The sequence below is a fragment of the Polypterus senegalus genome, chromosome 4 (genome assembly GCF_016835505.1).
Source record: "Polypterus senegalus isolate Bchr_013 chromosome 4, ASM1683550v1, whole genome shotgun sequence".
NCBI classification, from domain to species: domain Eukaryota; kingdom Metazoa; phylum Chordata; class Cladistia; order Polypteriformes; family Polypteridae; genus Polypterus; species Polypterus senegalus.
This window is the reverse complement of record NC_053157.1, coordinates 52,279,991-52,294,135: the sequence shown is the minus strand read 5'-3', so window position 1 is coordinate 52,294,135 and position 14,145 is coordinate 52,279,991. Positions and strand designations below refer to the sequence as shown.

General features: G+C 34.9%; 1 protein-coding gene across 3 annotated transcripts in view; it reads left to right on the top strand.

Moving 5' to 3' along the window:
- The window catches only part of st8sia5 (ST8 alpha-N-acetyl-neuraminide alpha-2,8-sialyltransferase 5), a 157,161-nt gene that overhangs the window by 83,315 nt on the left and 59,701 nt on the right, over positions 1–14,145 (top strand). For all 3 annotated transcript variants that reach the window (XM_039750626.1, XM_039750624.1, XM_039750625.1), the window contains one exon: positions 9,763–9,855. In XM_039750626.1, the coding sequence (XP_039606560.1) occupies positions 9,763–9,855 (93 nt within the window). The remainder of the gene's footprint in view (positions 1–9,762; positions 9,856–14,145) is intronic.

Here is a 14,145-nt window from a genome sequence, read left to right as displayed (position 1 = left end):
TACTGGTACCTTGAATGCTTTATTACGTGGCATACACATTAAAAATGCTAGAAAAACTTTGATGAATGCAGTCCTATCTAGCTCTATATAAAGTGGATGCAGAAAGTATTCAGACCCCTTCATTTTCTGCAGAATTTATTGTGTTGTAACTTTAATATTAAATGGATAAAATTGCCATTTTTGCCCATCAATCTGTAATGACAAAGTGAATACATGTTTTCAGAAAAGGTTGCAAATGTATTCAAATTCAGAAGCTGAAATAAATCATTCATATAAGTATTCAGACCCTTAATTTGGTACTTTGTAGAGAGCAATTACAGCTTCGAGTCTTATTGGCTAAGTGTCTACAAACTTTGTGCACCTGAATTTAGGCAGTTTATCCCATTTTTCCTGGCAGATCCTCTCACACTATGATAGACTGGATAAGAAATGTCTGTAGGCGAACTTGTGAAGGTCGTCAGATGTTAAGAGCAAACGTTGCTAGTAATGCAAAAACAATATAAATTGATATAATAGGATTGATGGTCAGTTGTGCTGAGTCCAAATGTTTGTAAGTTAGGGTCTTTGTTCAAAAAAATGACGCTCCCCTGGTTTTGCCTCCCTAGGTGACTGTCTGGTTTATGTAAATGGCAGAGCCAGCCCTGTTTCTGCTTTTGAGACATAAGCCATATTGTGTAGCGGTGTTGAGTTACTGGTATCAGAGAGAATGAAATGATTCTTACTGTCTGTTAAGTTTATTTTTAGCATTTGTAGATCAGAAAGATATTGTGCTAAACATTATTGGCAGGCCTGGGAGTCCTTAGACTAAACAACTCTTTATCTGTGATAGGAAAATAAAGTAGCAAGCAAAGACTTTATAATCCATTTGTTTTTGTTACTGAAGCATCAATTACAGCTACTAGTATGATCTGTACATAAATGTTTATTAAATTTATTATAATTGGTGGTTTCACAATGAGTATCTAAGTTTAGGTGAATAATGCAGGCACTTGCATAAATGTATGTATCTTAATTTCAATTATTGCAGAAGAAGCAGGAAGGCAGCCGTTATTGATGTGACATTTTGATTTTCAGATTATTTAGCCTTTGACCATTTTGCATTGTGTTTTACCCCACACACCTGGCTGGCCCACAAAACCTATAAATAAATCAGTTTCATACGTAATTCTGTGGGTAACCATGATTTTCTTTAAATGGGTTACTTTCTTCCCACATCAAAAACATGGTCATGTTCATATTTGAGATAAAAAGACATGCATATTAAATGTGTACATCCCTAGAAAATTAGAATCTGTACTTTTACTGAAGTTGCATTAAAAACATTATTCGTTTTAGTGTTTTAAATCTAAATATTTCATTAGGTTTCTAAAACAACAAGCCTTGCAGATGAGTCAAATCACATATCATGAGTGTGTGCTGGGAAGTGGGGCCCAGTCCTCTAAAATGTCTCTGTGTCCAGTTCAGTTGAGAATGTTGTTTAATTGTTAGGGCACATTATCATAGACATGAGAAACGAGGCAAATTATTAAAATGACATCTTACCCATTCAGATGGTTTATTTTGAAATACTATTATTTTTTGAAAATACAGAACAAATAGAAGAATACAAACTTCTATTATATTGTACTTCTTTTCTTATACATAATTTGTATATTCTATATTTCTTAGCTCATGTAAAAACTCATGTGCTCTTAAATTGCAGAACCACTTGTCAGCTGTGCATGTTTACCGTTTTGTATTAAAATTGTCATACTGCACTGTCTTGGTCAGAGTGCATTTTAGTGTTAGCAATTATTTGTTAGTGTTAGAGATTAAGTGTATATGAACATACAACAGGTGCACGTAGTACTACTAACTTCCATTATACATGATTACCTTTGGTAAATAGGTAAGATATGCACCACCTTCAAGTATCCCCTGGTGTTCCTCACTGTTGCCATTTGTCACTTTATTAACCAGGTGTGAAGGGAAAATACTAAAAGTGCAGGAGGTGGTTATAGGCCGGCTGCTGAATATGTCATTGGTATGAAAATATGTTTCTTACTGTTTTTCAGGCTGGAGCAAATTGGGTTGTAGAAAAAGCTTAGTATGCACTTCAAGGAGGGTAATACTTCCTGAAAAATTGTTACATTTTCAGAAATCCCTATTAGTTCAGTTAATTTGTTTTAATTTTTTGTGCCATTTGGTACAGTTAATTTCTAAACTTTATGGGTTTATGGTTAGCCAAGTGTAAGAAGATATCACTGTCCAAGTGTTAGCCAATAAAAGGTGTCATTTCACCCTACTTTCTCCTGGGTTTATGGTTTTTTTAGTTGTATTCTTTTGCATTGTTGCTGTGTTTATAAACCGTTATTCTTGAAAATAGTAAAGCTGTAAGTGCTTTCATAGTGTGTGACAGATTTGATTTGTTAAATTAATGGTTCAAATACATTTAGTTTTTTTTCCCCCAAAGGGCAGCATATTTGTTTTGGCCTGAAAATAATTTATGACTATAAGTTTTCATCTTAAGAAATGCAGGAAATGCAGTGAGGTTATGATACCTAGAGCTAGTAGTGCTGGGAAACATGTGTCTCGAGTACAGAGCTCTTTACTAGCATTTTGAGTTAAAACTTTACATTACCTTTGAACACTTTAAAGGGTTTGACAGGGTTGAAGAATTATGAGGATGGTAGAGGACTGATAAAAGGAAAACCAGAGAGATATTTCTCTGTGTACCACAATCAAGGAGAATTTGAGAGCAACGGAGAGGAAGCCAACAGCAGGCAGTAAATGAAGTTTGCCTTCTGCTTAGAAACAAAGTTAGGTAGACTAGAAGTCTATTAAGATATATGGTGATTTAAATCTCGTTAAGAGCCCAGGGGTGCAGCGGTTTCAGGGTGCAACCATAGGGCCATTTAGTCTGGTGGTGGTTCCCCAAAGCCCAGGTCACATTAGGCAACTTTTTCACAGATGTTCTGTCATAGCCTTCATTTGTATAATCTTAGTTAGTCAGAGGCAATCAACAGCACAGTCCTGTGAAGATGATGACCTAAAGTGACATGCCTAACTACATAGACCAATGAGTCTATGACTGGCTAGTATAAAATCAAACCATGTCAGAGGACGGGGCTGTATATGTAGAAGTGCAGACAACCAATGAATGCTTATCCAGAAGTACAATGCATAGAATTAAGTGACAAGAAATAAATATTGTGGGTGGTTTGGAACTTGAAAACAAAATAAAAGCTCCTCTGTGATGTTTTGTTTTTTATGTGCTAAAAAAGAATGGAGAGAAGAAAAATGGGCCGAGATATGACATCAGCTCAATGCATTGTAGCCACATCCGTGATCCTGCGGTTAACAAATTGAGTCCAGCCCTGAAAGATGCATTATGATGAAAGCTCAATTTTTAGGGAGGAATTGTGACAATATATTTCCTTAGAAGGCTGGCGTCCTTCAACATCTGCAATAAGATGCTGCAGATGTTCTACCAGACAGTTGTGGCGAGTGCCCTCTTCTACGCGGTGGTGTGCTGGGGAGGCAGCATAAAGAAGGACGCCTCACATTTGGACAAACTTGTGAGGAAGGCAGGCTCTATTGTAGGAATGAAGCTGGACAGTTTAACATCCGTGGCAGAGCAACGGGCGCTGAGCAGGCTTCTGTCAATCATGAAGAATCCACTGCATCAACTGAACAGTGTCATCTCCAGGCAGAGGAGCAGCTTCAGCGACAGACTGCTGTCAAAGTCCTGCTCCACTGACAGACTGAGGAGATCGTTCCTCCCCCACACTATGCGACTGTTCAGTTCCACCTGGGGGGGTAAACGTTAACATTATTCAAAGTTATCGTCTGTTTTAACCTGTATTTTTATTACTCTTTAGTTTAATATTGTTTTTTTTTTTGTATCAGTATGCTGCTGCTGGATTATGTGAATTTCCCCTTGAGATTAATAAAGTATCTATCTATCTATCTAGAAAGTGAGGGAGAAACAGGGAAAGAATAAAGAAAATAGAAGATGGAGCATGTTGCTTGTGTTTTGGGGATGGGCTAGAGGAGAAGCTTTCTTACAGTATAATTTAGGGACTTGCAAATGGTATAGCAAACACCATTATAGCAGGCAGATTTTTTTGTGTTTTATTTTTAATTGTTGTTTTCTATTTATTTATCTCTGTTTTATTTTCTTATGAAATAAATTATAATTGTATTTTAATTTTGTAATTCATTAAATTAAATTTTGTAATTTAATTTTCCTGCTTTTTTATTAGCAGAACCACAGGACATACTGCTATTATATACTGTATTAGTAAATATTATTTGATAAAAGTGACCTTAATTAGCATATTTAGAAAATGGTCAAAATTGTACTGATCTATTAACATTCATCCTTCCACATTTTCTAAAAACTTTATTTCATTTTCCTCTGCTACATTTCTACCTGAGGAACAAGAGCATCATCAGTTTACGTTGTACCTATTATACTTTTAGCATAGTACCAACAAGCCTTATTATATTTGAAAATTCTTTTCAGCTAAGCTCCTGTACAAATTGAAAAACATTTATTTTAATATTGAGCAGCATGTAGCTACAGCAGACGTGTGGTGTAAATTAGCAGCTTGAAACGTCACATGTTTCCTGAGAAGTACTCTTTCTTGGCAGATGAACTAAAAATGTTTCACAGCATTTCACATTACTGATTCAAATTTATAATCCTTGTGTGCAGTAGCATCTATTGGATCATTTTTCATCTTGCAGTGCAGCTTCCTTTTTTCTTCATTTTTAGCTAGGTGTATTTTTGTGCTGTTTTTACAAGAATCAATTAAAATAAACATTGTTTAGTTACACCAAATATAGAATATATTGTAGTCCATATCAATGTGTATAACATGACATTCTTAGACCTACCAAATCCATTTAAGGGTCACAGAGGTCCAAGGCTTATGCAGGCAGTACTGAACACGACAGGGCACTAGTCAAAAAAAATGCTGGTTTAGAATGACCACATAGCCTAACCTGCACATCTTTGAGAACCAAGGAGGAAAGCCACAATCCCTGGAGAAAAACCTACACAGATATAGGGAGAATGTGGAGATTCTACAAGGACACTAACTGGGGCATTGGTTTCTAACGCAGATGCTGGAAAACTGAGGCAACAGTGCTAATCACTGTGACCTTTTTCAGTCCTAAAAAAGTTATACTAATTTATTCAAATTAAATGTTGTATATAATGAATTCCAGAAATTGGCCATCAATTATTTGATGTTTGTAAACCTCACTTTTTATTAATGACATTATTTCTCATTCATTCCATTGTTCTTTAAATATTAAAGTGTAATTCATACATCATTCACTGAACTATGTTTCAGTTTGACTTTTTTATTCTTCTTCTGTCTTTGAACTAGACTCCATGAAAATGCAATGGCATTTGTTTCCAAAAATGGGTAGACATTTGCAGTTTTGTGTATGCTATTAATTTCTTTCTTATCAGGCAGTGTTCTCCTTGTGTGTTGGCAATGAAGTATGGTATAATTTTACCATTGTGCGTAATATTGCTGTCATGCCATTTGTATTTAGTAAAAGCATTCATTTTAGTGATCAATATGCTATATTCCCTTAAAAATATACCAAATAAGCTTTTGGGTCAGTTTTTTTTATTCCTATCCAGGATATCTAAAAAAAAAAACAGTTTGATGTTGCGTTTATTGCCTTTGTTTGTCTTACCTTTGCATGTCATCCACTGCATGGAAGAATTGTGGTTTCAGAATTTTTTATGTTTTGAATTTGAGACCATGGAAGTCTAAATGTTTCTTGACTGCATGAAATGTGGTGATAATCATATATCTTTAAGCATGGTTTCTATGTTGTTTATTTATCAGTTGGAAATTCAAAGTTTGTTTATATTGTGATTGCAACAAGAAATGTAGACATAAATACATGGAAAGTTAACAGTATTTACTCATTCAAACATTGAATTAAAATATTATTTTATTGTTTGTTTTAGCATAGTTTAAAACCAGACATTTAAATTACTTCTTGTTATGACATACACTGGGGAATAGAGTCCAGCTGACTACACTGCGCAAATACGTCATTTACAACTGAGACTGGCTGAGTAAGGCAGAGGTTATATTGATGATAGTCTTGTGTTAATACATCTTGTTGACCTTATTTTTTCACATTTACCTTTGGTGTCTTCAAATGAAGATTTAAGGCAATGTTTGGACAGACAAGTTTTAAAAATCCTTCACTCTCACTGGGCTATTTGGGGTTTTTAATTGACCTAGAAGCACAGTTTTAGATTGAGTGCACTTTTGAATTGCCAGAGAAAATCCACACTAACCACAGATTTAGCCTAAATGGTAAATGTTATGTGCAGCAGTCTTTTTATTAGCAGAAGTCTTAAAATAGTTTAAAGAGGGAACATTGGTACAGTAGTTTGCACTGTCACTCCAAGCCCTAGACATTAGTTTCATTTCTGACTTAGTGATTGTGTTTAAAGTTTGCACATTCCCTCAGTGGTGGCATTAGTTGTGACTTAATACTTCTTACTTGCTTTCCTCTATCAACCCATTGAGGTGTGTTAAGTTATTTGCCAACTGTTAACCGCCACAGTTGGTGGATGTGCATGTGAATGTGTTTTGCAGTAGTTTACAGTCTGTTCATAATTTTTATGGACAGAATTTATAGGCACAGATAAGTGGAGGATGTCTCAGGATCTCATCTCTGCTTTATGGATGATATGGTCCTGTTGGCTTCATCAGACTGTGATCTTAGACCTAAGACATGCACTGGGGTGGATTGAAGACCAAGGTCATCGTCCTCAGCTGGAAAATGTTGGACTGCTTACTCCAGGTTGATGATGGGGTGCCTCCTCAAGTGGAAGAGTTTAAGTATTTCAGGATCTTGTTCATAGGTGAGGGGATGAAGGGAGTGGGATATCAACAGGGTGATTGGAGCAGCATCCTCATTTATGCGAACGTTGTACTGGTCTGTCGTATTGAAGAGAGAACTGAGCTGAAAGGCAGAGTTCTTAATTTACCAGTCAATCTACGTTCCTACCCTCACCTGTGTTCACAAGCTTTGGGGAATGACAGAAAAAACTAGAATGCGGATACAAGCAGTAGAAATTAGTTATCTTTATAGAGTGTCTGGACTCAGCCTTAGAGATTCGGGAGTAGCTCAAAACAGAACCACTGCCCCTCCACATTGAAAAGAGTCAGTTGAAGTGGTTTCGGCATCTGATTAGGATGCTGCCTGGACGTCTGTGTTTCGGCCATGTCCAACTAGGAAGAGACCTGGGGCAGACTGAAAACACTGTTGAAAGATTATAACTCTACTCAACTCAACTCTAACTCAGCTTGCTGGCCTGGTATCCTTCAGAATGGGATGGGGGGAAAGGGATCTCTGAGCATCATTGCATAGACTGCTACACCTGCAACCTGGACCTGGATAAGTGACAGAAAATGTATCATTGATGGAAGGAGTAGCCTGCAGTCCTGTCAATGGTTGCTCCTTGCCTTGAACCTTAAGCTACTAGGTTACAGTACCTCCAATCCTGTAATGAGCAAAGAGGTTTAGAAAATGGATATGCGTTAACCGTTATGCTGTATTTTCAAGCTGTACACTTGTTTTAATCCATGATGTCAGGCCAATCATTGAGCTTGGTACAGTTAGTAAATTCATTATTTATTATTTTTTGTTTTGGTTGCTTTACTGTAGTATTATTAAACATGAAGAAAAGAATGTACTGAACCAGTAATTAGCTGATAATTTTATTAAGAGTTTTATAGAGCCATATTTTAAGGACTTGTCCTGATGTGGTCAATGTACCTGTTATAGTTTAGCCTGGGGTCCTTCCCTGACTTGTGTTCAGATGTTTATTTTATATCTTATTTGTTCATGTTTGATTCTTTTGCTTATGTTAATATTGTGAATTATATTAGAATGTTGATATTATTTATGTAATTTATTAGTTTAGGGTATTGTTTGATTTATTTGTGTATAAGCTGCATTGTTATGTGACTTGTGTTTTGTAGGTGGACTGCACTAGGGACTGATGAGTTGACTTGTGTGTTTTGGCGAGTTTATGCTAGTTACGATTTTCTGGATTTGTGACCTTCTGCTCTGTTTTTTGACCTAAGATTAATATATTGTGACATTGTCCACCTTGAATTATGCATGTTGGCAACTCCTTTTTGCCTTTTGTGCTGTTTGGAGCATTATACTGTAACAGCATTTTGTGAAAATAAACTTTTTTATTTTATAAAGATCCTGCTTTTGGCCTATATCTAGCCAGGGTTAGCAGTGGACATTTTTGGAAGTGTTTTTGGAACTATTTAGAGCTTTGAACTCAAGTTCATAACGGTATCATTCATGATAAGTGACTGTTTGAATTAAGCCCACTCTTATCTCAACTTCAGCTTTTCCTTTTTTCAATATGTAATTGTTGTGGTAGCAGTATTGTCACTTGTATAAAATACAGTGAAATTCTTACTTGCATGTTCAACCAACATGCAGTAAACAGCTATCCTTCAGGTTAAGAAAAATAAGACAAGAACTTCATTTTAATTAATGAAAAATACAAAAGAAGTTTACTTTCTATCTTTCTGTTACCTGTGTTTTGATTCTTACCACAACAAAATTCAAAATGGAGCTCAGACCTCAAAATTAACAAAAAACAGAACTACTTCTTTACAAATCTGGATGCACTGAAAAGGTCTCACTCTAGGCAGCCATATAAAAACCTTTGATCCCTGAACAACAAAAACAAAGTTAATTAATGTTTAAAAAATTCATTAACAAATTCCAAGAAAGGATCACAAAAGGTAGGGCAAGAAATCTAAACTAAACTAAAACAAGCAAATCCTGGAAAACATTAACCAGAAAACAGTACGGCTTAAATCTACACAAAAGAGAATCAGCAACTGAAATCAAGGGAAGCACTAGCTCAGACAGTCCTGACGCAGCATAAGAACTACCATTTCACTGTAAATACAAGCTGGAGCCATTACAACTGCATTATTGGGTGATCCTGCCTCTGTAGGCTCCAGATAAAGGAGGCAGGGCAAATCGCATTTATAATTTCTGCATGCTTTATATTACAAAATAATTAGTACATAAATATATCAGTGAGAATTAAAAGCAGAATTCATAACATAACATGAAAATTTGTATTTTAAAAACGACAGGAACTTATTTGAGCCTGGATAGAGACTCTGACTAAAACATAACAATTTAAAACTTACTGGAAAAAACCCTGCCAAGAAGTCATATACAGTATATCCTAAAGAAATAACTTCTCTTAAAACATACTTTTTATGGATGACATGTCTCCTAGGTGTAGAGGCTTCATCTTGTCACAGTTACTTTATTGTGGGGTTTACATTTTCAAACTGTCTGCTTTTTATTTTGTATCAGTGGGTCTTCTTCTTTTCTCTCATTAAAATAATATGCATGTTAAGTTTACTAGTAACTCTAAATTTGCCAAATATATTTAAGTAAGTGGTATTTATGCATGAGTGGGTCCTGCAGTGGACTGTTCCTTTTTTCTCACCAAGCTGGCAAGATAGGTTTTTGTGTTCCATGGTCCTGTATTGGATTAAATGAGTCTGAGGATGAATTATTGGGTGTTTTTATTATTTGAAGTGATACTACACTGTTTTATTACCTTCTAAATTAATTTGTGGACTGAATATTATACTTGTAAGTAGTATATAGATTTTGGGATTGGGGTTATTCTTTTATGCTAAAAGACTGCTCTCACTCTGGGTTTTTGCTGTTTTTTAGGTACTTTGAGTTCTATGAAGGTCCCTATAACTTCAACTCAACAATATGCAAAGACCTAAGACAGGAGATTATGGATGTGAAGGTCCTTTCCATGTAAGTACTGATTACAGTATATACGGTAACTGTTTAATTAAAAGGTAAAATTACTTTATATTCATCAAAATGTCACAGTCAGAAAAATGTCATTACTTCCTGCGTACATTCTCAAACTTACCTGATCAAATGGAGATGATGCATGAGGCAGGACCTTGTTGCTCCACCACTTGGCAGAGCCTGTGGGTAGGGTCCCAGTCCTCTATATAGGACACACCAGGACTAATTTAGAGTTCTCAATCGGCCAAAATTGCATGTGGAAGTTTGGAAGAAAATGAGGGTGAAAATCCCTTATAGACATGAGCAGAATATGTACACTCCACACAGACGGTGACTAGGCAAAAGATTTGAACCAAGAACACTCATTTATTGTGTAACATTTCTCGATTAGTTGATAGATTCCTTATACAGAAGCTCATTGCTAAAAAAGTGAAGTACTGTAAATCGTGAAATTGTCAATACATACCGGTATATAAGAGAAACAAAAAAAAACTGCATGAATTTGAAATCATGAATTCAAAACTGTAAAAAATTATTATTTTGCAGATTTCAATGATGAGTTAAAAGTAGACATGTGAATCTGTTTCATAAAGCAGTGTTGATCTTCAACATTCAAAAAGCAAACATGTTTATGAGGAAGCTGTTCTGCCCCATGTCAAAAGAAAGTAGATTCACAAGGAAAATAGCAACAGGGTTTATTTAGTGCTTGTCTACAACCCTCTTTTTCATAACCTTACAATAGGTGTATTACCTAATGATGTTCTTAGAAATAGGTATTAAAAAATCACCTACTGTAGCATTGTGCTTGTTTACTTAAGAATGACTTAATAGATTTACAGGTGTTATTAAGCAGTTGATTTTTGGAACCTTCTTTTTGGATTTAAGGATGGGGTAGCAGAGCTGGAGCCAACCACTGCAGTGTCAGGAACAAGGAAGGAGCTAAATGTGGATAGAATGTCAGTCCTTCACAGGGCACACTTACTCATAAGGAACTAATGCCAGTGTATGAGTTAATGTAGCATACATATTCTTGAGATTATTTTAGGAGATTAGAATACAGTACTTGCAGAAAAACATAAATACTATAAGTACTACACTAATCATACAATAACAAAAACATTTTTTTCACCATGCTACACTAGCACTGAAGCAACATGAATCCTATAGTTTGGCATAAGCAATATATTAAAACTAATATACCTCATATATACTCTCACATAATCGGAAATAAAAATAATATGCCTATTGTTTTTGCACATTCCTTAACAAGTAACTTTTTTGTACATGTTACATGTTTGAAGCTTTGCTTCAAAGTTTACAAAGAGAAGTTGTTCTCTGAAAATGTGTGGAGCTATTGATGCAATATGACATCCTTTTATTGGAATTTTCACATTTGGGAGAAAGGAGAAAAGTTCAGGAAGGCCAGGCTGGAAAGTTTGTGACAAAATCTGAATACAGAAGATTGCTTGTCTGCTGGGAGCCTCCTAGAATAGTGTTGACTCATTAATATGATGGAAATATCTTCTTCTTATCCACTTCTTATTTTGTATCACAAAAACTGTCAAACATCATGACAATGTGAACTTTTTATGTAAGTTTTTGAAGTAAAAATTATATATTTTGTTTTTAGATTTCAAAAATACTCATAAATGTTTAATTGTTCAACAAAATAAAGATCATGTCGAGCTTACACAGTATGTGGGTCATATTTCATGGCTAGACTTGTTACCATCTCTACAAAGTACAATTAATACTGCATTTTGAATCCCAATTAACTGCATTAATTTGCAAATCAAACTGGGACTGGCCCTTCTGCTTCTTGTCTTCAAAAAGCTGATAGCGAATGCATCCAAAGGTAATTTTAAGGCCTGTGTAATTACCCTGAATGTCATCAATTGGCATTTAAAAAAGAAATGTTTCAAAAATAGTTTTAATATTACCACCTGTTTTAATTAAGTGAAAAAATAGGTCTGAGTAGAAATTAAAGAGATGAATAAACTGCTTATTATCAGCACAAATTAGACCAAGAAAAAATTGGCACACATTTATGAAAGCTCCCAGCCACACGTGGATGTGTGTTTGAATGTATCCCTCAGTGAAGTGACATTTCATCTAGTAATGGATCTTGTATAAAAGTGTTCATTTGGGGTTAACATTTCTGTTAATTTAATGCTTAGATGCCCCTGTGAGCTTCTGTGGCACTTTTCAGTCCGTTTCTGTGCTGTAATAGTACAGTAGGCCTACTTGAAAACACTTGCAAAATAATAGCAAATTGTGTAGTCCCTGTAGTAATGGCAGTGCAGCCATTATTTAGGAGTAGTGTACCACTGCTTAGGTGTTTTATGTTATCCCTGCTCCTAGAAAATCTACTACACAAAAATGCTACAAATTGAATTACAGTGGTTTAGAATCTAGTGGTTATCAAAACACATTTACCTACGGTCAGCAAAACCAGGTCATGTACTTACACCATACTGATTGTTATTATTTTAATCATACATTAGGTCTCCAACAGTTGCCTCTACAATAGCAAGAACCTTTAGAAGGTTAAATTAAGGTAAATGTCAGACTTTAATATGCCCATTAACAAGATTTAAATACTATTTTGTGTTATTTTCTTTGTGTATGCATGTTGAACAGTGTATATATATATATATATATTGACCATTGTACGGCTTTGTTTACATTTTGCACAAATGTGATAACACACACTGTTGATGTTAATGGGAACTTATGTAACATCCTAAGAAAGTTTGCATTTTGTTAGGCTGTTTATGCTGTTGCCTTACTCTTGCTTTGCATGTTTGTGACTGACATGACAGCAGCCATTTTGTATGAAGGTAGAGATGCTAGGTGAATCTTTTGTCTACATTTTCTTTATACAACTGAAAAGTGAAAAACTACAAATTTAGTAAGTGAAAAATCTTTTTGGTAAGAAACAGTATTGTTATGGACATTGACTTTGGTATTTCCTTTTGATTTCAGGATTTTGATTATTTACTGTTCCTGGAAGGCATCCTCTGCTTGCTTGCAGAGTTGTGATTAGATATACTGATTCAAATATGTATTTCTACCTCAAAAAAAATGACAAGGGTTTAATGATTATTTTTTATGAATCTGTCTGTTAGACCATGGCATCTGCATGCATACACATTGTATAAGAAGCTCTCAAAACATTCATCATTACTCTGATCAAGACCAAGACATTTAGGAGATAAAAAGATTAATTTTGACAGAGTTCAATCACTTACTAAACAATTCAATTTTCCTTTTTTTATTAATTCTATATTTACACTTATTTATTTATTTATTTATCTATCTTATTTGTTACATTAGTGTTTGGCATGGTGGTGCAGTGGTTAGTGTGTATACCTTGCAACCCCAGAGTCCTGGGTTAAAATTTGAGTCCAAATACTATCTGTGTGCAGTCTGCACATTCCCCCTGGATTGATGCACATTCTTTCCACATCCATGAATGCCACATTTGCTGACAAGTCTAAACTGCCTAGGGTCAGAGTGGTTCTTAATGTGTGGAAACGCGCTATGATGTGTGACATCCAGGACTGGTTCTGCATTGGGTCCAGGGATTCCAGGATAAGCTCCCAATTTTTACAGCCCTGTATTGGAAAAAGCAACATTTTGAAAATGTGAATAGGTGAATATATTAACAGTGTGCATGAAGTTCAAATCACTTTTTAAATGAAGGTGTTATTTTGGATAGTATTCTAGCTTGAATGGCATTCATCTGCACTTTGTTCACTTAATCACATATCCTTTTTACAAAATTTTAATTATGTTACATGTCTGTGTTATTGTAGTCTTTCTAGTTGCACTGGCCAATTTATTTCTTTCAGCTTTGTTTTATTTCCTGTGTCATACAGTAATGCATTATAACATGTTATAAACCTATGCTTCTTTATGCCATGCACTGTTTCTGTCAGTAAAGTCTCTACATCTTCTTTTAATGTTGACAGGAAATTTTCTTTACACAGGTAATGTTTAGACACAGCATTGTCCTCTGCTAGCGCCTTTTTCAGAAAGGCTTTGTCTGTAAGCCAGTAGGTTGCAGTAGTTTTTCAGAGTGGTTTCTGAATAAATCTGTACATGATTGATACTGTAAATATGGCTATTGGTCCTGATGTAAAGAGTAGAGAGTGTGTCATTTTTAAAAAAAGTAAATGTCATGTTTAAAGAGATTGTTCATCATGGTGTATATATATATATATATATATATATATATATATATATATATATATATATATATATATATATATATATATATATATATAC